Here is a 24,409-nt window from a genome sequence, read left to right as displayed (position 1 = left end):
TGCACTATTAGATTCCTCCAAATTATCAAGGAAGTGACTTGAGTCATTGATAGCGTAATCAAACAACATTACTCACGCAAACCCTACTTGCTGTTCAGTTTGTATTCTTGCAAAAATACTTGCTTCCAGGCCATATCATAGCCTTGAACCAGACATGAATGCTTCGGCTGAATATTAGAGTTGAGATGAGAATAGCTGCCTTTGTCAACAAGATGGTTTGACCAAATTTCACACCACTGATGCCCAGTTGGATTGAAGAGGACACCCTTCAGTGGTTGCAGCCATATGTGATGCAAAGGAAGGTGTTTGTGGTTGTTGGTAGCCAGTCATTACCTCAGTGGGACTTTACCTTAGAGTTCCTTAGTAAAGTGTCATTAGCCAAACCATTTTAGCCATTTCATCATTGACTTTCCCTCCACCAGAAAGTCAGGATTGGACTGTTTACTGATGAGTCTATGGTATTTCACTTAATTCACTGATTAATTAAGTAGTCCATGGTAGCCTCAGCAGGACGGCATGGTGGCGCAGTGCTACTTCACGGCGCAGAGCACGTGGGTTCGATGCCGACCCTGGCTCAAAATATATGTGGCAAATCATTATTCTGATGGATTTGCAGTTGACTGTAATTGGCAAGAAATGTCCTGGGTAGCATCCAGGTATTCATTGCTGTTCACATTTTGGGAACTCTGGTGAAGTTGTTTAACTATGTTGTATCATTGCACATTGATGCTCCATTGAAACATATGCATGTTCGTTGACTATAAACATACCAAGGGATGGTAAGTAGAATATAGATTAGGGTAGCACGGTGGCACAGTGGTTAGCACTGCTGCCTCACAACGCCAGGGAACCAATTCAATTCTGGCCTCGGGTGACTGTCTGTAAGGAGTTTGCACGTTTTCCCCGTGTCTGCGCGGATTTCCTCTGGGTGCTCCGGTTTCCTCCCACAGTCTAAAGATGTACAGATTAGGTGGATTGGCCATGCTAAATTGCTCCTTGGTGTCCAACACGTTAGGTGGGGTTACGGGGATTTGGTGGGGGGACTGTGACCCTAGGTAGGGTGCTCGTTCAGTGGGTTGGTCCAGATTTGATGGGCTGAATGGCCTCCTCCTACACTGTACAGTTCTACTATTAAAGTTATTCCAGATAAATGCAGTCATTGCAACATACAAACAACATTCAAGCTTTTATTTTGTTACCTGTAGTGAAAGATAACTCTTGTGGCAATAACTTGTGGGGAGAAAAGTGGCATAGTGGTAACGTTACTGGACTCGTAATCCAAAGGCCTAGGCTAATACTCTGGAGAAATGGATTCAAATGTCATTATGACAGGTGTGGAATTTAAATTCAAATCAATAAAAATCTGGAATTGAAAGTAGTCACAGTAATGATGATTGTGAAACATTTTTTTTGTAAAAAGGAAAGGAAATCTGTATTCCTTATCTGGTGTTGCCAGCATGTGACTACAGATCCACAGTACTGTTGGTTGACTCTTAAGTGCCTTCTGAAATGGCCCAGCAAGCCACTTAGTTGAAGGACAGTAAGGGATGGGTAACAAATACTGGCCTTGCCAGAGATGCCCACTTAACATGCAAGAATAAAGAAAATGAACTTTGTCCAACTTGAACGCTCATAAAACTTTGAAGTGACGCAGGACGTGCATCCTGATATCATCGCATCCGCATGCCATATTGATGTCAGCGCGTGAACTGAAAGACCTACTTCTGCACTGTAAATTCTATGTCCTTCTATATAATTAAGCTCTACTCAGCATCTTTTCCAAAGCCACAATATCATGTGGGGGATGATGTACCATCAATTGGACGTGAGACACGATGAAGATCTGAACTGTGGCTTTAATCAGCTAGTTGTTAGCCCGGTGGTCGACTACAGAGAAAGGCCAACCGCCGGGAAACCTGGATATTTATACCCCGCCTCGGAGGTGGGGTCTACTTGCCTCTCGACCAATTGGTGAGCCGTCACATGACTATTCCCAGCCAATCAGACGAGAGGCACATGACCAGCCAGAGCCAATGGGAAACCAATGCTCTGCACCAATGGCAGTGCTCCCACTCATATCACCACAGGGGAATCAAAACTGGGCACAATATTTCAGATGTAATCTGACCAGAGACGTATATAGTGTCAAAATGGTGTCCTTTTCATATATACTTAATTGAATGTAACCAAAATACTGTTAGCTTTCGCTACAATTTCTGTATATTTAATCTTCACTGATCTTTGCACATGTAGATCTTTGTCTCCCTGAGTCTCTTCAGTATTGTTCTTTGCAAATGTTGATGTATTCTGTGTTGACCCTACCACCATGCCTGATTGTATTATATTGAATTTACAACCCTGAAGTGGCCATTTGATCCAACAGGACCGTGGCAGTGTTTATGTTCCACATGAGCTTCCTTCTACCTTCTAATGACATTAACATATTTCTTTCTCTCTCATGTATTTATCTAACTTCCCCATATATGCATTTATTCTTGACCTATTATCTTGCATCTAAATTAAACAAGGTTTGATATGCCTCTAGCACATAGAAATCTTTTTGAATTTGATTGCGTTTCATTTTTGATTTGATTGACATTAAAATGTGTGGCTTATCTGTCTCAGACTTTCCTTGGATCAGCAGCATCGTTGATGCCTGCTGGCTTCAGGATGGCACTATCTTACTGTTCCAGCATTTTCTTCTACACCACCTCGGTTCTGTTCTGTCAATACAATAGTTGACACAGTGTTGAAGCCAAAAGCTAGCCTGACATGGGAAAGAATAATTTTAATATTGACAACAAAGTATATTTTAAATTTGTAACGACGATGTTTTTTATATGTTACTTGCATGGAGGAAATAAATTCTTACAACATTTAAGTTGGGACAGTTGCCGATAATGGAACAAGTAGAGGACCATCGCCAAAAAGTGGTGGCACAGAGTTAATGAGATCCATGAATCTCTTGTTTGCTTGTAGTTTGGAGGCACTGAGATCTGGGAAATCATTAGACTACTGTGTGCTTCTGTATGGGAAAAAGATGGACTCATAAATTCATACTGGGACTGAATGAAAAATGTGAAGAGACGAGGTTGCTATGTGGCGTGCCATCCCAAAACAGATATGCCGCTCATTTTAAAAGCAAGATAGAAATTTACAAGGCTTTATATTTCACAGTTTTAATGTGAAAGACCTTGGATAATGATTCAAAATGGAACATGATTCATTAATTAATAGGAAATGGAGAAACATGGAGGTAGATACTATGTTCTTGATCTGAATAGGGTCAGCTGATCTTTTCTTGTCATTATAATATGTAATATTGAGTTAATGATATTGAGAGAAATCTTCAGCTTCATTGTTTGTTTTTTATTGCAGACACAGCTTTCAATTTTGCATGAAAAGATTGACCATCTAGAACGTCTATTAGCTGAAAACAATGAAATAATTTCAAACATTAGGGACTCGGTTATTAATTTGAGTGAATCTGTGAAAGATAACCGAGGAGACCTTGAAACTTCAAATTCAAGTAAAGGATTATTCTCTGAAATCTTTGGATCCTCTTTTTCTGTTATTCCCATTGATCCGGAAGATTGTCAGTTTGCCTCGAAGGGCTATGCAAAAGCATCAAATTTACAAGTAAGTAATAATTGTTTTCCGGTCAAAAACGTTGAACTGCTTCCAGTTATTGTATCAGAGAGAGCACCAATTAATTTACAACCCATGTCTTGGCTTTCATGGCTCTCAAATTAATTGCTAACCCGGAACCCGGAAAGCAGATACGCAGGTAAAAATTGTTCATGCTGGGATACCATTGTTTTAAAGTTACTTACAAGACCACCAAGGAAAGCATTTGCAGGCAGGTGTCTCAACAATACAAAGAAAATGTTCCAACAGGCCCTCTTATCAAACTTTAGTGTGGTGTGTAATTATTAAGATTTGCTAAGTAGTTCTGCTGGATGAATGGCTTTCCTGCCTTTAGATCAGTCAGACCTCCTTTTCCAGGAGAAGATCTGCCATTATCTTGATACAAAATAATCAACTTTAAAAAAAATAAATTTAGAGTACCCAATAATTTTTTTTTCAACTAAGGGGCAATTTAGCGTGGCCAATCAACCTATCCTGCACATCTTTTGGATTGTGGGGGCGAAACCCACGCAAACATGGAGAGAATGTGCAAACTCCACACGGACAGTGACCCAGGGCAGGGATTCAAACCCGGGTCCTCAGCGCTGTAGGCAGCAATGCCACCATTATGTCACCATGCTGCCCCCAAAATAATCAAATTACAGCCGGTGGCATTTAAATTAAATAATTTAATAAATCTGGGATTTAAAAGCCTATGAAACAACCAGAAAGTAATAAAAACACAACTGGGCTGCTAATATCTTCTAGGGAAGAAAATCTGCCCTCCTTACTCAGTGTGGCCTTCATGTGATTTCAGTCCCAAAGCAACGTGGTTGGCTCCTAATTGTCCTCTGAAATGACCCTACAAGCCATTCATTTGCATCAAACCACGACGGAAAAGTCCAAGAAGAATTACACCGACCTAGGCATCGGAAACAAAGCCCAGGCAACCCTCAAAGTCTTCCTCTGGAACATTTGGAGACTTGTGACAAAATTAGGAAAACTGGCCCAAAAATCAATCTATCAACAGCCTGACTTAGTCATTCAGGATAGAAAGCTGAAGATAAAGTTAGAGCAGGAATTGTGAATTGGATAATTTAACTGCTGCTGAGTTTTCACAATTGGCCGGACTGTTAAATTGAAATTTTTAAGTGGGTCAGATAAAGGAGTCTCTGGTGAATCTGTGCATAACGTCTGTCCTAGGTTTGTCAGGGATGTTGCTTTTCGGAACCTTGTATAGAACATAACTGTCAGTGAATGCAACTTGAGCGCTAAATCAATTGAGCAGGAAAGTGAGAGATTGTAAAAAAAACTGGTGGCTCGAGTCCGGGATCTAATCCAGAGACTGAAACGGGTTTAATGAAACTTTTTAAGCAAACAATATTTCATTTGCTTTTGCTATATTTTGGCGGGAAATTGAGATGAGTTCTTTTGAAGTTTAAGTCTTTGTTTAAAGAGAGGTTCTGACTCTCAGAGATTTGAAACAGTTGAGAAAAGGTGATTTGCAAGCTGTAGCAGTGTACTTGGGGATTAACCTAAAACCAGGAGCTAAGAGGGACAGGATCCTTGAAGAATTGGCTTCGCATCTGGGGCTGGAGGAAGGAAGAACTGGTTCCATTAGTGATTAAGTACAACTGGACAGAATTGAAAAGAAAATACAATGACTGACTTAGGACGATTGACTTTGAGAGAAATTAACAAAAAAGGAAGAGACAGAGAAAGAGAAAAGTTGAAAAAGTTTGAAATGGAACTTGAGTTTCGATTACGTGAACCTGAGCGAGGAAGAGTGAGGCTGACTCAGAGAGACCTCCTCTTACTTTTGATTTGAAGAGTTTTTGCTTAGTACCTAAATTTATTGAAGAGGGGGTGGAGATGTACTTTGTGTCCTTTGGGAAAATTGCCATGAATCTGAATTGGCTGAAATAACAATGGACTTTGCTCCTACAAAGTGTGTTTGAATGGAAGGTTTTGGAGGTGTACTTATCTCTTTCGACAAAGTACATGTGTGGTTATGAAGAAATAAAGACTGCTACACCCAGCACTTGCAAGTTGGTGTCAGAGGCCTGCAGACAAAAATTTAGAAATCTGAGAAAGAGAATGGGCCAGACCTACGTAGAATTTGCCAGGGAAAAGAACCACCTCAATCTTCCACACGTCATTATTTTGCAGGCAGCGTGATTTGCAGCAGCACAGAGAGGGGTGGCGCCTAAACACACCAACAATCCCAACTTCACAGAGATTGGGACATGATCCCCTTCACGCCTGCCCCTTTCAGGCCCTGCCCTTTAACAGTGTTTTGGCATTGCCCTGTCATGTCCCTGACCACCCGGGGCGTGGTCATCACCTTGGGTCCATGGTGGTGGGCACCAGTAGTGATTCCAGCTGTCTTCACGCTGCACCGGTGGCGGATAGAATGCCGGGAGAATCCGTCTTCAAATGGTCCCAGCATATTTAAAGGGCTCGGTGTGAGCCAGATTCTTTCAGCCGCAGTGGGCCGGGAACATCACATACTGGTCGGCGCCCGGCACAAAATCTGTTTAGGGGTCTCCCGCTATTCTCCTGACATAGCGGGATGTGCGACAGGCGCAGGTGGCCAGAGGATTGCCCCCATTGTAATAGAAGGGCTATTATAATGGGAAGGCGATAGTCTATTTATAAATATTTTTTTAAATGACTCATCAGTGCATATAGCCAGTCTATATGACCTTCATGCTTTATTTGAACCTCCTCCGATTTTTCCTGATCAAAATCTATCATCGTAATCCTATATTCTCATCTCACTCATATGCTCCCCTTAAATGCAAATATACTGTTTGCTTCAAACACTCTGTCATGTAGTGTTTCACAATCTCCCCTCTTTTTGGGTGTAAACATTCCTTCTGAATTTTCTATTGGATTTCTTTTATTTGATCATGGGATATGGGCATCAGGGCTGGGCCAACATTTATTGCCTATCTGTGAGGGCATTTTAAGAGACAACCACATTACTGTGTATCTGGAGCCACATGTAGGACAGACATGGTAAGGGTGGCAGATTTCCTTCCCTAAAGGACATTAGTGAACCAGATGGGTTTTTACGACAATCGACAAAGTTTTTATTCAAATTCAAGCTTTTTTAAAAAATTCAAATATCCATTCTTTACTTCTACTTTCTGCTTTCGGTCTTGAAGCCATTTCAAGACGTTGCAAAAAGTGGAAGTAAGGGTGGTCATTCAAAGTCACAGAAGATGGGAAGTGACATTCCACAAGGATTAAGACACTGACTCCCCATTCTCTGGGTCACTGACACCTTGGGCGCGAATCTCCCAGACAGGGAGAAATCGTAAGGCTGGCGTATTTCGGGCGGGTTTGACGCCAGCCTCCCCCTCCCCGACCGGGAACCGATTCTGGTCCCCGGTCGGGGCTAGTATGCCGCGGCCGTGAACTCCGGCATCGCGGGCTTAACGAATTTCGTTTGCGCCGGCTGACGCGTCACATGACGTCAGCCGTGCATGCGCGGATTGGAAGACTCCAACCCACGCATGCGCGGATGACGTCATCGCGCATTTGCGCGGGCCGGGATGCCCCTCAGCCGCCCCGCGAAGTGATACAGCGGGGCGGCGGAAGGACAAAGAGTGCGCGGGAATCGGACCCGTTGCCCATGGCACCCTTGGCACGGCCGTGGTACTGCCGTGCCAATCGGTGCCATGGTTGCCAAGATCGGGACTTTACGGCCGTTTTTACGAACGGCCAGACCAGGTGTGTTTGCCGTTCGTAAAAACGGCCGTAAAGGGCTTGGAATTCGGTCCATCTGCCAGCTGAGAATCGCTGCTGGCCGTAAAAAAACGGCGGCAGCGATTCGTGTCGGGAGTTGGGCGTGGGGGGGGGGGGGTGAGAATAGCGGGAGGGCGTCGGACTAGCGTGGCCGTAAAAATTTACAACCCCCGCTATTCTCCGCACCGTCGTGAGTGCGGAGAATTGCGCCCCTTATTCTTTAATATATTCTTGACACCTTATGGAAAGTCTTTTGAAAATACAAATAAATGGTATCTACTGCATTAGTATTGTTAGTCTCTGTTACCTCCTCAAATAAATCAATAAGTTTTGTCAAGCAAAATACAAACATTCGAACAAGGAGCAGGAGTAGGCCATTTAACACCTCGAGCTTGCTCCACCATTTAGTAAATCCTACGTAACTATTCATGATCAGCTTAACTATTCATGATCATCTTTCATTTTGAAGTTCTTTCGTTTTCACCTGTTGCGATTCCATTATTTTTGCTAACGCCGATGTCAACCTAATTGGTCTATAATTCCCTGGACACATTTTGTCCCCCTTCTTAAATATACAAATTACATTAGCTATTCGCCAGTCCTCTGGTACCGCACTTTTTTTTCAAAAGAATTATTAACTATGAGTAGTAATGCCTCTGATGTCTCTTTCCTAGATTATTTTTAAATATGTGGTTATAATCCATCCAGACCAGGCTTTGTCCTCTTTGAGTTTAATTTGGTTATTCAATACATCCCTTTTTATCACTTGTGTAATTGCTCATCTCATCATTCAATGTCACGTCTACCTGTTTTTTTCACTGGTAAACACCAGAGCAAAATAGTTATTAATTATTTCTGCCATCTCTCTATTGTCACCTGTGATATTATTCTGTCCACCTTAATGGTCTTATTCCCATCGCACCCTTTCATTTTTATTGATGTTTGTGTAAAATATTTTACTATTTTGTTTTATGTTCCTTGATGATTTAATTTCATAGTTCCTCTTTGCTTTCATAATTGTTTTTCTGACTTGTGTTCTCATCTCTTTGTATTCTCTCTGATTTTGCATACCTCATGTACTTAATGTATTCTTTTTCCTCACCCTCAGTTGTGCCCTTATTTCTTTATTGATCCATGGAGTTTCACTCATATTTAGTTTGTTCTTTTGTTTTAGCGGAATATATTTTCCTGCACTCTGTTGAACACCATTTTAAATGTTTCCCATTGTTATTCTGCGTCATTGTTTGGCAATATTGTTGCACATTATATTTTGTCAAATATGTCTCTCAAAATCAGATCCAATCTCCTAAACTGGCTTCCGAAATATGCTTCTCTAGCATTATCTAAAAAATGTATTATATTACGGCTTTTATTGTCTAGATGTTCCCTTACTTTGACTTCCCTTATCTGTCTTGGTTCATTCCCCTTCAGTAGATTCAATAGCAAATTTTCTTTTGTTCTTTTTTATACAAATCGGGTTAGGAAAGAGTCCTGTACTTATTGCAGGAATTCCCTTTACCTGCTTCCGTTGTCAAATTAATATCAGCATTGTATAAATCTCCATAATTATTGTTTAATTTTGACCAAATTCTCTAATTTGTCTGTATTTCTTTTGACAGTCCCTTTCACTCTAGATGTTCTCCAGACTCTACTTATTACTGTGATTTATAATTTATTATTTTTTATCTCTACCCATATGGATAAAACTTTTATCTTGCTGTTAAATTGTCAATTTGTGTCTGAACATTCTGTTTTCTTCCAGATGTTGGAAATCTACAACATTCTACCCTTTGACAACCCAGATGGTGGAGTTTGGAAGCAGGGCTTTGATATTACTTACAGTGAACACGAATGGGATGATGAGCCTCTGCAGGTCTTTGTTGTGCCCCATTCACACAATGATCCTGGTGAGCAATAGACATTGTAAGGGTTGGGGAATTCTCCACCTCGCGCTGCTGGTAGCGGAGATCCTGGTGAGGTGGAGAATTCAGTGGTTGGTGCTGATCCATTCTGATGCTCCGGCCCCCTGCTGGCGTCGGGATCGAGGTTCATGCCCCATTCCAGCAGAAGAACGAAAATGGGTCATCTGAGGGCCACCCTCTTCCCCCCCCCCCCCCCCCCCAGAGACCCCCTAAACAAGGAGACCCACTAAATAATGAGGCACCCATGTCAGGAAGCCCCCGAGAAAAGAGACATCTGTCAGGAATCGAGAGAGAGCAGTCCAGACAGAGGCAGTGTAAAAAAATACTCCTTTACACTTACCTGAGCAATACGCCTGCAGGCTCAGACACAGAAAGCACCAACTGCCAATTCCTGGAAAGAGAAAATCAGTCAGCTGTGTTTAGACTCCCTCAGAAATTTGACCAGTAAGCCATTTATTCTTTCTTGTTTGATATTGATTTTACTAGGCTGTGATTGACAGTTTCCACACACACACACAGCTGTCAGCATTGCTCCATTAATCTCCTTTCACTGTTGAATAACTTGGAAGTGCTTTGATTGACAGCTAAACCACATGAACAGAATTAAGTGCTTTCCAATCACTTCTCTTCAAGCTTGAGTGATTTTGAAGTGGTCAACTGGAAACTGACAGTATTTAACTCTGTTTGTGTGGTCTGGGATCTATCTTCTGGGAGGGCTTTCTGACAAAGGCAATTTCAGGGGCGTCTCCTTATTTGGGGGGGGGGGTCTCTTTATTTAGGGGGTCTCTTTACTTAATGGTTCGCTGTAGGGGGTCTCTTTATTTAGGAGGTCTCGGGGGGTCTCTTTATGTAGGATGTTTCTGTGGGTGGTCCCTCTCTATTTAGGGGGTCTCTTAATTTCAGGGATCTCTAGGGGTGGTCTCTTTATTTAGGGGGTCCTGCCAGGGAGGCAGGTCCAGTCACCCCCATTCTGGCGGGGCACCCAATAAATTCGGCGATGGGAGGCTGAATTGTGTTGGGGGGGAGCTGAATTACAATGTGGTGTGGGTTGTGACCAGCTGCAGGACCTCTCTATCGGGCCACCCACTCAAAATGGTGACCCGATAGTGGGATTCCCTAGATAATTCCTCGCAATCCTTGTCATGTATTAATTTGTTTGGTTCAGCATTGGGAATTGCTTCATCAATGGGAGCGCAAATCAGGTGCAGTTCAGCTCTGGCAGGAGAACGTGGGACAGGATTCTCTGATTGGCGACACCAAAATCACGTTTGGCGATCGGCTGGAGAATCCCCGTTTGCACCATCAGGAGTGGCGCCGCTTTTGCGATGCTCCGCCCCCTCAAAAGGAGCATACTCGAAGAGTATGCCGCACACCGTTGGGACGGCCTCAGGACGTCACCTGAGGCCCTCCTCCATGCTCCGCCCCTGATGGACCGATCTCCCGACAGCACGGAACACTTATGGTATTTATATTCGGTGGCCCTGTGTGGCGGCTGCGGACTGTGTCCAGCGCGCCACAGTCGGGGGAGGGAGCCATGCTGCTAGCCGGGGGGGGGGGCTTCGGCGATGGCTGAGGGTGCTGTTGGGGTTGGTGAGGGGGGTTATTGGGGCTCATTATTTGGCAGGTAGGGTCTGCGTGTGGCCGGCACCATGTTGCACGACATGGCCGCCGCTGTGCGCATGGGCGGCCACGGACCCAGCCATTCTCCGGCCGTATCCGCAGGTAAAGCCGGGTGGGCGCGGCTGTTAGCTCCCCACCGGACAGAGAATCGGTGCAGCTGTTGCGCCATTTTTTCTGGCGTAAAATACTACTTTCCCACGCCGGCTTCAGCACTTAGTCTGGAAATCGAAGAATCCAGCCTATAGTCTCCCAAATGGAGAATTATGCTAACTGTTCAAGCATCATTATGTTAATTATTAGTAATTAGTATATTTTAGATTGTAGTTTTTTTCAGCATAAAAAGGCAAGTTTACATGGGATTGATGATGCTGAATGGGAACTGGTGTCAATTAAGGCACAGGGTTCTAGTTTGGTGGGGAGAGTGAAAGCTGATCTGGCAAGGTGGGATGGTCTCCCTCTGTCACTGTCGGGTCAGGTACAGGCGGTTAAAATGAACGTGTTGCCGCGATTTCTGTTTATTTTACAATGCCTGCCAATTTTTTAGAGAGATTGAAGGAATGATTACCTTGTTGATATGAGGAGGGAAGGTGGCCAGAGTTAGAAAGCTGCTGCTACAGAGGGGAAGCCGGGCAGGCGGTTTGGGTCTTCTGAACCTGATGTATTATTACTCGGCGGCGAATGTGGAGAAGGTGCGGAGCTGGGTCTGAGGGGTTGATTTCCCAGTGGGTCAGAATGGAGGAGAGTTTGTGTAGGGGGTCGGGATTAAAGGTGCTAGCAACAGCGCCGCTCCCGATGGCCCCAAGTAAATAATCAGGGAGTCCGGTAATAATAGATTAATTGAGGCAGTTTCGCCAACACTCCGGGTTGGGGGCAGGGTGAAGGGAAATGCCGATTCAGGGGAACCATAGGTTTGAGCCAGGGAAGTGGGACGGAAATTTTCAGAAATGGGAGGATTAAGACACTAAAAGATTTTTTTCTTGTGGGTCGGTTTGCAGGATTGAAGGAGCTGGGAGCGAAGTATGGGTTGGAGCAGGGGGAAATGTTTAAATACATACAGGTTCGAGATTTTGCCAGGAAGGACATACAGAGATTCCTGGTGGAGCCGACCTCCACATTGCTGGAGGAGGTGCTGAGAACAGGGGGATGGGAGATACGAGTAGTGTCGGCGGTTTACGGGGCTATTTTGGAAGAGGTGAAGGCACCTCTGGAAGGGATCAAAGCAAAGCGGGAGGAAGAGTTGGGAGAGGGTATGGAGGAGGGGTTCTGGTGTGAGGTGCTCTGGAGAGTAAATGCCTCCACCTTGTGCGCGAGGTTGGGGTTGATACAGTTCAAGGTGGTATATAGAACACACCTCATAAGGACAAGGATGAGCCGGCTCTTTAAGGGTATAGAAGGTGTGTGTGAACGTTGTGGGGTGGGTGGCACAAATCACGTTCATATGTTTTGGTCCTGTCCAAAGATGGAGGATTACTGGAAGAGGTTTTTAGGGTAATCTCTGAAGTGGTGTATGTGAAACTGGACCCGGGCCCTACGGAGGCCATATTCGGGGTGTCGGACCAGCCATTGTTGGAAACGGGTGCGGAGGCAGATGTTGTAGCCTTTGCCTCGTTGATTGCCCAAGGTGGATCCTGTTGGGATGGAGAGCAGCCTCTCCACCCTGTGCCCTGACGTGGCGGGGGGATCTGTTGGAATTCTTGACTCTTGAGAAGGTTAAGTTTGAACTGAGGGGAAGGATGGAGGGGTGCTGCAATTCATAGGCATGATTCATTACACATTTTCAAGAATTGGATAATATTGAACATTAGTGGGGGGTGGGGGGGGGGGGAGGGGGACTGTATGTGTTAATGGTGACTATGGGTGATTCCTGATTACATTTTGTTATTTGTTTATATTAACATGCGGGCAGTTGTTTGGGGATTGGTGGGAGGATGGGATTGTTGTTGTTGATTAGGGGATTGACATTATATTCAGATTAAAGATTATTGTTTATTGTTGGTGGGTGTAAATTTCAGAGAAAATGTGAAAAAGGGGAGGAGAATAAAAATATTTTTAAAAAAATTAAGCCACAGGGGTGTGAAGTGTGACCAAAATTCCAACCGACACCAGCGTCTGATTCGCTGGGGTCGGGATTGGCACTGGACGGCCTGACCAGCTGGAGCTGCATATAAGCATTCCACTTCCCACACACACGCATTCCAGCCAAGACGATGGCACTGTTTTTTTTATCATGGATATGACTGCTTATGTGTACCCTAATAGGGTGATAGTTTCCATGTAAATTAATATCTGAATGCAAGGGAGATCATTGGAGTACGGTTTTAGAACAAAATGGTCCTTATAAATCTACTTAAATTCTTTGAAGTGTTAACTAATAGCTGATGGTTTCCCATTAGTTTCCAAAACATACTCTGCAACGTTTCACGTGAGACTGGCAGGGTAAGTCGAAGTTCTTTTTAATAGATTATAAGATTGTTACTAGTGTGTAAGAGAGATAACACCTCTCACTGGGGATGTCGTGGCTCATCCTTATTGGTCTGCATCTTCACCTAGTTTTCATCTGTGGCTCCAAATAGTTGTTAGCATGCAACAGTGACCATACACTGGTAAATCACCTTGATAGGCAGACCAAACAATAAGAGCATCGCTATCAGGTCTCCACCCTGGCATGCATAGATTGGTTTTGGCAGACTGTATGGATGAGACCAATCCAAAGTCCAGCAATTTTGAAGGCATGTCAGCACCATGCTGTGGAACACCTTGAGTTCGACAAAACAGAAGGTGTCCTAGTGTCCAATTGTATAGGGATCTATCTCCAGCCTTCTAACTGTGTTTTGCCACAGAACCAAGATAGGTTGGGACATGAGAGTGAGGTTGATGATGTACAACTCTTCTTCATTATACCTCTATTCACACACAAGTCATATTCATCGGTCGGGATACCCGTTTGAGAGACTAAGTGCTGATGATGGGACTGAATGGGGGTGTTCCCCAGACCCGATGGGGGTGCTAGTGCTGGAGCCATTCGGTACAAGCTAATGGGCCACGCGGAACTTGGGCAATTCCAACCGACACCAGCATCTGATTCGCTGGGGTCGGGATTGGCACTGGAGAGCCTGACCAGCTGGAGCTGCATATAAGCACTCCACTTCCCACACACGCATTCCAGCCAAGACAATGGCACCACAGAGAGCAGCCCCGAGGTTCACAGTCGCAGAGCTGGAGATACTCCTGGATGTTGTGGAGGAGAGGTGAGATACCCTCTTCCCCGAGGTGGGAAGAAGGCTGTCACCCTCCGGGGTTATCCAGGCCTGGGTGGAGGTAGCCGAGGCAGTGAGCGCCATGGGCACCAACATGAGGACTGACAAGCAGTGCTGGAATAAGCTGCACAACCTCCTCAGAGCGGCCTGGGTGAGCCACCACCCTTGTCCCATGCACTCCACCCCGCAATCCCCTAGCCCCCACCAGGCAGATGGGTAGGCAGTGCTGTATGAGGATTGGCAACCTTCCCTCTCCCCCAGGCCAGCCAGGATGCGTCACCACCTCCGTGCCCCCCCCCCCCCTCCCCCAGAGGGTCATGGCCCAGTCCTTTTGCTCCATGCCTGCGAGCATTGAGACCCTGGTCGAGACGAGAGTGGGTCCTCAGGACTGGCAGTGCCAGGTGATGGTGGATCCCCTGGAGCTTGCTCCATCCACACCTCCGTCCCAAGGAGTGGCCCGGGGCCCATCGGGCACCTCAAAGGAGGAGAGGGTGATGGGGACGTGCCGGTGACGCCCACAAAGGGGGGTGCTGGAACACCGCAGCACCTCTGAATTCCCCACCCCCTACTTGTCCTTGGTCCATCTGATGCACAGCGGGTGGAACAGGGTGGCACCATGCCACCTGTGACACCCGGAAGACTCCTGGGCCCATCCAGGCCCAGTTGCTCCAGAAGACAGCCACCAAAGAGGACCCAGGCCAAAGGGTGGGATAAATATTTTTTTTCCAATTAAGGGGCAATTTAACATGACCAATCCACCTACTCTGCACATATTTGGGTTGTGGGGGTTAGACCCACACAGACATGGGGAGAATGTGCAAACTCAACACAGACAGTAGCCCAGGGCCGGGATTGAACCCAGGTCCTCGGTGCCGTGTGGCAGCAGTGCTAACCATTGCACCACCGTGCCACCCCAACAGGGCGGGATAAGTAGCAGGCTGCCTCCGCATCAGATGCACCACCTGGGGAACTACTTAGTCAGAGCATTAGAACACGTGAGATTTGTTTTGAGCCAGGGTTTAGAAAACTCCAAATTATGTCATGGAGTTCACCTGACCCACAACTATTTATAAATTTTGGTTATGAGGAGCATAACCTCAAAGTCTTCTCTCTCTCTCTCTCTCTCTCTCTCTAAGACCCTTAATAAATTCCCTTTCTGATGTTTCAACTTGATAATAAGATCCAATAAAACCAGAAAAACTCTTTTTACCAAAATAGTAGGTTTGAATTCTTTGCAGAAAACAGTTATCACTTTTAAATTATCATGTGAGCTGGACACGTTTTAACATGCAGAGAGAGAGAAGAAGCCTTCTTTGTCTGAATCCAGCTTCCAACAGTGTAAACTGAAAGTAAAACTCAGAGCCACAGCCAGCTCCCAGCTCAAAACGAAAGTAAAAGCCAGAGCCATAGCCCAGCTCCGCCCACACAATGACATCCCTGAAGCAATTTGATAAACACACTTTTCTTAAACGAACACTCCCATGTCAGATTATAAAGGTAAACACCAGTTAAGTTGGTACAGGTGAAGCACACAGGTTAGCATTTGGGGCGAGGGCACAATATTTTTATATATCACAATCAACACCTGTTCACCGACATTCCGAACTGCCTCGATCCTCTGTCCGAAGGGTGTGACGGATGGGCTGGGATGGTTGCAGAGGGTGTGTTGGGTGGTGGCATCCTTCATCCAATGGACCAGACCTGCTGATACTGCTGACCGAGGGCCAACACCGTGTGGTGAATTGGTGGGAAGCTCGGAGGGGAGTGAAGGTGCTGGGCTGGGAGGGATGGAGTGCAGGAAGTCGGGACAGAGGAGGGGGTGGGTGCCCAAGGGCAGCGGGTAGGTGGAATGTGGGGGTGTACATGTGGAATGTGGGCAATACACCCAGTTGGTACACCGGGGGGAAATTTGGTGCCCTGTGTGCGGCGGCTTTGCGCATACATTGCACGGCCTTCTGTGCTTGCTCGGTCCCCATATCCTGCAAATCCAGCCCCTTCTCCACATGCTCTGCATTGGATGAGGCCTGGCATTTATCCTGCTCCTCCTCCAGCATGTCAAACCTTTGTAGCGTGATGTTGTGGAGGACACAACAGGGCAGCACGATGAAGGAGACCCTCAAAGCTGTCGGGCACTGTCGAGCGCGGCAGGATGAATGCCTCGTGCATGCTGCCTGGGTATCGTGCACAGATGTGCATGATGTGCAGCTGGTGATCACACACAAGCTGCACATTCATAAACTGGAAGCCTTTCCATTTATGAAAGGCACTCGTAGGGGGACATGTGTCCTGGACCTGGGGCATGCCTGCAATGGCGGCAAATCCCGCTGTGCGGGTGACCTGGTGGGATCGGTCCACATTGAAGTTTATATAGTGCGCCGCCCGGGCATATAGGGCATCCGTGACGGCGCAGATACACCTGTGTACAAAGGTGTGGGAGATCCCGCACAGGCCTTCACTTGGCGCCTGGAAGGACCTCATGGTATAGAAGCTCAGAGTGACCGTCATCTTGATGTCCATCGGGAGCGGTTGTGTTCCCGCGTACCCCCAATATTCCAGGTGGCAGAGTTGTGGCACGGCATCCTTGCGCAGTCATAAGCGTCGACGACACATTTGGTCCAGCAGGTCCTCGAATTACAGGCGCTGCCGATATACTGTATACCGATATACAGACCTGATGCGGCGCCCCCTCCCCATCCCCTCGGTCTCTTGGACAGCCGGCTCTCCAGCCTCTCCTGCTAGCCCTGCTCCTCTGGGACAGGTCCTGTTGTGCAGGGTCCTCCCCAAACAGCTCATGTTCGTGCTATCTCAGTACCAATGCAAGTGCCACCGCGGCAAGGCAGATGCCAACCGTTCCTGGCTGAATTCTGAAATCCATTGTCTGTAGTGGGTAAAGGGCAGACATGTTCACATGGTGAATACTTCCATGCCCATCCAGATCCAATAGGCTACACGGTGGCCCTGGATTGCACTGCAGTGCCTACTCCCGCATGTACCATCCTCCCAATCCTCCCCCCAGTTCCGCACAGCACTCCTGGCCCCATCAGTGCTTGGCATCTGGGGGTAGCATTTAAGCCTGTCACTTGTACCTGCCGGCATCGGTACCAGTGGCTGGCCCTATCCATGCCAGCGATAAGCTCTTCAGCTCCTGTCCTGTGCCCACCGTGGTCTCTACTGTGGATGTCCTCCTTGGGTGGGCCATATTATACCCTACCACAGGTCGGCAACTGGGTGTGCAGTGAGGGGGGGGGGGGGGGGGTCTCTGTGCCACTGGCTCCATTCTTGCTGGCAACGCCTTTGGATGGGGCTGGGCAAGGGGGGTGTGGGCACCTTTTGGGACCGTAGCCACTGTGTGCTGTGGGTCTTGTGTGTGACACACAGGTTGTGCATACCTGACTGGGCAGAATGGATGGGGGCAGGGGTGCAGTGGGCAGGTGGGGCTTGGTGACAGCCAGTGGTCTTGCGAGGTGGGCTAGATGATAGTGTTACTGGTGGGGCATCTGCCCTGAGAGGGACAGTGTGCCAGGGTGGGTGCCAAAGACCACGTTGTGTGCGTCCACTGTTCGGGGTGTGTTGTGCTCATCGCATGAGGCCGTAGAGTACTGGGTCAAAATAAAAGCAAATTACTGTGGATGCTGGAATCTGAAACCAAAGAGAAAATGCTGGAAAATCTCAGCAGGTCTGACAGCACCTGTTCGGAGAGAAATTAGCTAATGTTTCCAGTCCAGATGACCCTTTGTCTGGAGTACATAAGAACTAGGAGTAGGCCATCTGGCCCCTCAAGCCTGCTCCTCCATTCAATGAGATCATGGCTGATCTTTTGTGGACTCAGCTCCACTTTCCGGCCCGAACACCATAACCCTTAATCTCTTTATTCTTCAAAAAACTATCTATCTTTATCTTAAAAACATTGAATGAAGGAGCCTCAACTGCTTCACTGGGCAAGGAATTCCATAGATTCACAACCCTTTAGGTGAAGAAGTTCCTCCTAAACTCAGTCCTAAATCTACTTCCCCTTATTTTGAGGCTATGCCCCCTAGTTCTGCTTTCGCCTGTCGGTGGAAACAACCTGCCCGCATCTATCCTATCTATTCCCTTCATAATTTTATATGTTTCTATAAGAGCCCCCCTCATCCTTCTAAATTCCAACGAGTACAATCCCAGTCTACTTAACCTCTCCTCGTAATCCAACCCCTTCAGCTCTGGGATTAACCTAGTGAATCTCCTCTGCACACCCTCCAGTGCCAGTACGTCCTTTCTCAAGTAAGGAGACCAAAACTGAACACAATACTCCAGGTGTGGCCTCACTAACACCTTATACAATTGCAGAATAACCTCCCTAGTCTTAAACTCCATCCCTCTAGCAATGAAGGACAAAACTCCATTTGCCTTCTTAGTTCTTATGTTCTTATTATGTTATGTTAATCACCTGTTGCACCTGTATACCAACTTTTTGCGACTCATGCACTCGCACACCCAGGTCTCTGCACAGCAGCATGTTTTGATATTTTATCATTTAAATAATAATCCCTTTTGCTGTTATTCCTACCAAAGTGGATGACCTCACATTGTCAACATTGTATTCCATCTGCCAGACCCTAGCCCATTCACTTAACCTATCCAAATCCCTCTGCAGACTTCCGGTATCCTCTGCACTTTTCACTTTACCACTCACCTTAGTGTCGTCTGCAAACTTGGACACATTGCCCTTGGTCCCCAACTCCAAATCATCTATGTAAATTGTGAACAATTGTGGGCCCAACACTGATCTCTGATGGACACCACTAGCTACTGATTGCCAACCAGAGAAACACCCATTAATCCCTACTCTCTGTTTTCTTTTAATTAACCAATTCTCTATCCATGCTACTACTTTACCCTTAATGCCATGCATCTTTATCTTATGCAGCAACCTTTTGTGTGACACCTTGTCAAAAGCTTTCTGGAAATCCAGATATACCACTGAGAACTGGGTCAAGCTTGTTAATGATATGTTAATGTATGCTACTGTACGTTTTGAATGCCAATGGGGGGTGTGGAATGCGTTTGTGCTGCCAGCAAGTTAGCGGAGCATGATGTCAGTTCGGCTCTGAGCGCTGACCTTAATTATTGGCTGACAGCCGATTCTCTGCCCGATCGCGATTTTGGCGTCGCGTGAACGGAGAGTCCCCCCATCCACCCATCATCTTTCTATCCTCTGTCATCCATCATCTATCTGCTACAAGTCCTGTGGCAAAGAGCAAGTGATGTGGCAGCAGATGTGATTCACTGGGAGCTGTTGCCGTGAACCTGCACACCAAGCGACTGAAGTCACAGGGAGGAAGCAGAATAGAACTCAGCTGTCCCTTGAGTGACTGAGAGCCCTTTTCAGGAATGAACAGCTCACCTCCCAATATAAAGAAGAGGCTAGAAAAGGTGTCCTAAACACGGTCTGCTTCACCTCACTGGCCACTGTTTTTTGTAAGTTCTCTCCTATATCCACATCTTGTGTGGTGCTGGTTCATCCCAACAGATTACTTGAAACATTGTGATTCCTTGGAACACAGCACAGTAGCTCAAGTGGCTAGCACTGTGGCTTCACAGCGCCAGGGTCCCAGGTTCGATTCCCTGCTGGGTCACTGTCTGTGCGGAGTCTGCATGTTTTCCCCGTGTCTGCGTGGGTTTCCTCCGGGTGCTCCGATTTCATCCCACAGTCCAAAGATATGCAGGTTAGGTGGATTGGCCATGTTAAATTGCCCTTAGTGACCAAAAAGGTTAGGAGGAGTTATTGGATTATGGGGATGGGGTGGAAGTGAGGGCTTAAGTGGGTCGGTGCAGACTCGATGGGCTGAATGGCCTCCATCTGCACTCTGTGTTCAGCCCTGTCAGGCCTCCTCTGTGTTCTGTTTTCAATTAGGAGAGCACGGGGTTTAATCTCCCTTATAGCTGATAGTACAGTAGGGGTTTCAATTTGGAAATTGTTCAGGCCTCCCTCTGCCTTATCCGTACTATCCCTTTCATTCGCATCTATCCTTATTGCCTGATACATCTCTGTTTGTTTATCTTCCTTCCAGCTGTGGCACTGTTTCAGTATGTTGATATGACACAACTTGCTCTTTTTCCTGTGTCCTGGGGTATCGATTAAATAATTCACCTCACCATTCATCTATGCTATACGATGTGGGCCACTGAATTAAGATTTTCTCTGTTCACCTTGTAAAGGTAGTAACACTGACACATGATCCTTTGGCTGAAATGTTCGAGTCTTGGCATTCTTGTTAGTTCATTATTACGGACAGAAGAGAGAGAAACTGAACTTCTCTGTCCTCTCCCCATCTGTCCATAAGCAGAGATGGTTATGGATTATTTTTAAAGTAGACTGGCGTGTTTCCGCAAACGCTCAGTTATTTTGATCACAAGCAGCAAACCCGTGTTGTGTTTAACAGCGGAGGTTAGTTTACTCACATTCAAACCCAGGAGGGGACTTGTTTGTAACCTAACATACACACACATAAATAGAAAGGCGGGGGGGGAATAGAAAAGAAGAAAATTTACAACTATGGACAACATCAGTAAAAGAACCACAGAAATAAATATTAGTTCACATGATTTTCAAGTCTGGAAAGTCTTCAAGTTCAGTGCGTATTTTCCTCATGGTATGTTTCAGTTCAGATGAGTTTCTGTTTGGAGATAACAACATGGAAATCCTTAAAATTAATGCACTGCAGCATGATAAGCTTTATATACTTAGACTGCTTGGCAGATAATGATAAGATACTTTTAAAATTCAATAGGCTTTGAAGAATTGATATTAAGTTAGAAGTCTGAGGGTTTCTCAGTTCTCAAAGGAATATAGAGATTTCAAAATGGTTACTCAACTCATGTGACCTTTCTCCATTCTGATTTCAAAAGGGATATTTATCAAGTGTCTGGAACTGGCTTTGGTTTCAGGACCGATAATGTGCCAGCCATTAGCTTTAGTTATCATTCATCTGATTCTTATATTGAGAATCCCTTGTTTACTTCTCTGACTCTGCTAGAGGGATAAGCTTATCAAGATGAAAATGTTGTCCATTATCCCCTCTATGCTCCGCTTTAGAAATGGACGTGGACAGTCAAATGGGTCTGTAACCAACTCTGCAGGCAAAATGAGTTTTGATGTGCAAGTCCCCTGGTTTCATTATTTAATTTCCTTACAGTTAGGTGTGGGATTCCACAATGATGAGAGACGGATACATTTTTTATGTAACTCCTTTTGGTAGCTTCCAGAACAAAGGATCAATGATCATGTGACTTTTAACAGCCATGCTTTTGGTTCAACAGAAAGTCCATTTAAAAAATAGCAAAAAATAATAAGGCTTTGATATATAGTTTTGATTTCTGTTCATGCCTTATTGACATAACACTGTCTTTTCGGAGCAGCACAATGATGCAGTGGTTAGCACTGATGTCTTCGGTGCTGAGGACCTGGGTTCGAATCCTGGCCCTAGGTCACTGTCTGGGTGGAGTTTGCACATTCTCCCCATGTCTGTGTGTGTTTCACCCCCACAACCCAAAGATGTGCAGGGTAGGTGGATTGGCCACGCTAAATTGTCCATTAATTGGAAAAAAATTATTGGGAACTCTAAATTTATTAATGAAAAATAACATTGTCTTTTCATGACTGTCAGTGAAGTTTTAAGGTGCTTCTGGATCACGTTACAGGCTCTTGTGAGACACTCCCGGAACATGGATATGAAATGTAACAAAAATCCTTTGTTCTCACTACCTTTTCTTAGTTAGATTCCGAGTTAGTCATGGGAGAGTTGAAGTAATCCATGCCTCATGTCCATAAACTAGTACAAAGTGATAAATGTCGGTGGACATGTTGGTTGAATCCTGGGTGGCAAACAGGTGAAATCTCAGCCCTTTGTTCTACTCATTGCATCATGACCTGATCATCATCTTGAGGGTCTGATAGTACCGTTCTAAGGCCCCTTCTGAGTGTTGGTAGCAGCTGAGGACTTTAGCTAGGTTATGCTCCAATTACTCATGACTTTCTGGAAAACCTTGCCACAATCTGATTGATCTCAGCCAGTAATCTGCATCGGGTAAAGAACAGGATTAGTTTTTGCATCTTGATCATGGCAGAAATGGTTCTTAGGCGAATGGACCCTGGAAACTGGGTAACCAGATCCACAATTGTGAGGATATACTGGCGCCCGCTTTTATTTTTTGGTAGGGGTCCCACATAATCTACTAACACCCTACTGATCAATTTAATTCCCACTTCTAATTGCACTTATTTGTCGATGGATTCAAATGCCGGACTTAGGGCCCTAGTATCTGTTATGATCAGGTCGACGGGGCGAACTTACTCTCTCTTTGTCCCACTCACGAATGGTTTTAATTTAAAAGGGAGGTAATATTGCCAATTTTTTTATATATATATTCCACTGTATCCAATGACGGGTGAAAGCAGAACTAGGGGGCATAGCCTCAAAATAAGGGGAAGTAGATTTAGGACTGAGTTTAGGGGAACTTCTTCACCCAAAGGGTTGTGAATCTATGGAATTCCTTGCCCAGTAAAGCAGTTGAGGCTCCTTCATTAAGTGTTTTTAAGGTAAAGATAGATAGTTTTTTGAAGAATAAAGGGATTAAGGTTTATAGTGTTCGGGCCGGAAAGTGGAGCTGAGTCCACAAAAGATCAGCCATGATCTCATTGAATGGTGGAGTAGGCTCGAGGGGCCAGATGGCCTACTCATGCTCCTAGTTCTCATGTTCTTATGTTCTTATATTCCAACTGTGTATAGCCCAATACAGGTCCCTTAGGTTAACAAGTGCAGAGTCAGCTTTATTACTAAAACGCACTGAGGTAAAGGTGTAGAAATGTTTAACATAACCTTTAAAATGTGCAAACATGCCCTGTTGGATATAAATGCAAAATGTAGAACACAAAATCCCCCAAACATGTATAAAAATAAATAAAATAGCATGTTCATGAAATAAACTCTGCTGAGTATCAGATCCTAAAAACTTGGGCGAAGTAATAAGTAAAGTTGGAAAAAAAATTCAGAGTGCCCAGATGCTTGTTCACAGCTGATGATAGCTGTTGGTTCTTGGGGTTTCTCACTGGAGACAGCGGTGTTGATTTAGAATTTCCCTTTAAGAATTCTCGGTTTACAGCATTGAGGTCTTCTGGTGGGTTTTTCAAATCACGCACAGCCTTGCTTTGATGAGAAAGGTTTCAGAAGAAAAAGAGATGAGGTAAGGCTGTTGCTGCTGGGCAGATCTCTGATTATTTGAAAATCCAATAATTTATTTACACGCAAGAGCTGAATCATGTGACCTCTCTTTCAAAGCTGCAGAGACTCAGTGTCTCCATAAAAGTAGTAGCTTATGTTCTTTTGCAAATGCAACATTGCCAGTGCCCTTCGCTTAGGAAAAGTGTTATTTTGAAAAGGATTAATACATATGCATGTTCAACCAATGACGTTATGAAATAATATTTCACATAATGTATCTTCATAACATTGTTCTTGGTGTTAATAGTCATGGGAGAGTTGAAGTAATCCATGGTGAATTGTTGCAGTGTCCGGGCCCCATATCCTGCCCATTTGAGTAGCCCGTCTCCAAACCCTTCAAATTTCTACTATTTACTTGGCTTAAATTAAGAATCTAATAGATATTGTTAGGGGTGAAAATATTCACATGAAGGCCTGAGCATAAGTAAAAAAAGCAATTTATTATGTCAGAATACTGGGAGGGAAGGTCTCAGACTCCGCAGCCTTTGACAGCACCTTCTCTCACTTGAGCTAAAGCTCACACGGATTAATATACAGATTCAAGGGGCGGAATTAGTTGTTTTCTCATTTACATACAATCAATTAACTATATTCGCGTCACACTTATTACATGCAGTCAATCAATTTTTCCTAGCATCCCACTTATCACATATATGGTTAAAGTGGGTGTTGTCTTACCCGCCCCTAACTTCATACAGAAGTCATTCAAAACTAACATAATAATGTGTCCTGTCTACAGCCTTAGACCTTGAGCTTATCAAGGATACATTGCAAGTCTTGTTCTGTGAAGCTGTTATCAGCGGCTGTTGGGACACTTCCTATACATACCCACGCTTGGGTCTCATGAGACAGTTTACATGGAATGTGGCTTATTCAGCCATTTTGTGTCTTTACTGATATTAACAGCATTGTGTATACACTATTTTTTTCTACAAATTGCCTCTTCTAAACAGACATCTAACCCAATGAG

General features: G+C 45.2%; 1 protein-coding gene across 2 annotated transcripts in view; it reads left to right on the top strand.

Annotated features, from left to right (window-relative positions):
* man2a1 (mannosidase, alpha, class 2A, member 1) overlaps window positions 1–24,409 on the top strand; it is a 245,702-nt gene that overhangs the window by 33,685 nt on the left and 187,608 nt on the right. For both annotated transcript variants that reach the window (XM_038805125.1, XM_038805126.1), the window contains exons 2-3: window positions 3,379–3,639; window positions 9,143–9,287. In XM_038805125.1, coding sequence (XP_038661053.1) covers window positions 3,379–3,639; window positions 9,143–9,287 — 406 coding nt within the window. The remainder of the gene's footprint in view (window positions 1–3,378; window positions 3,640–9,142; window positions 9,288–24,409) is intronic.

Source organism: Scyliorhinus canicula, chromosome 8 (assembly GCF_902713615.1).
Source record: "Scyliorhinus canicula chromosome 8, sScyCan1.1, whole genome shotgun sequence".
Classification (NCBI taxonomy): domain Eukaryota; kingdom Metazoa; phylum Chordata; class Chondrichthyes; order Carcharhiniformes; family Scyliorhinidae; genus Scyliorhinus; species Scyliorhinus canicula.
This window is presented reverse-complemented; position numbering and strand designations above follow the sequence as displayed.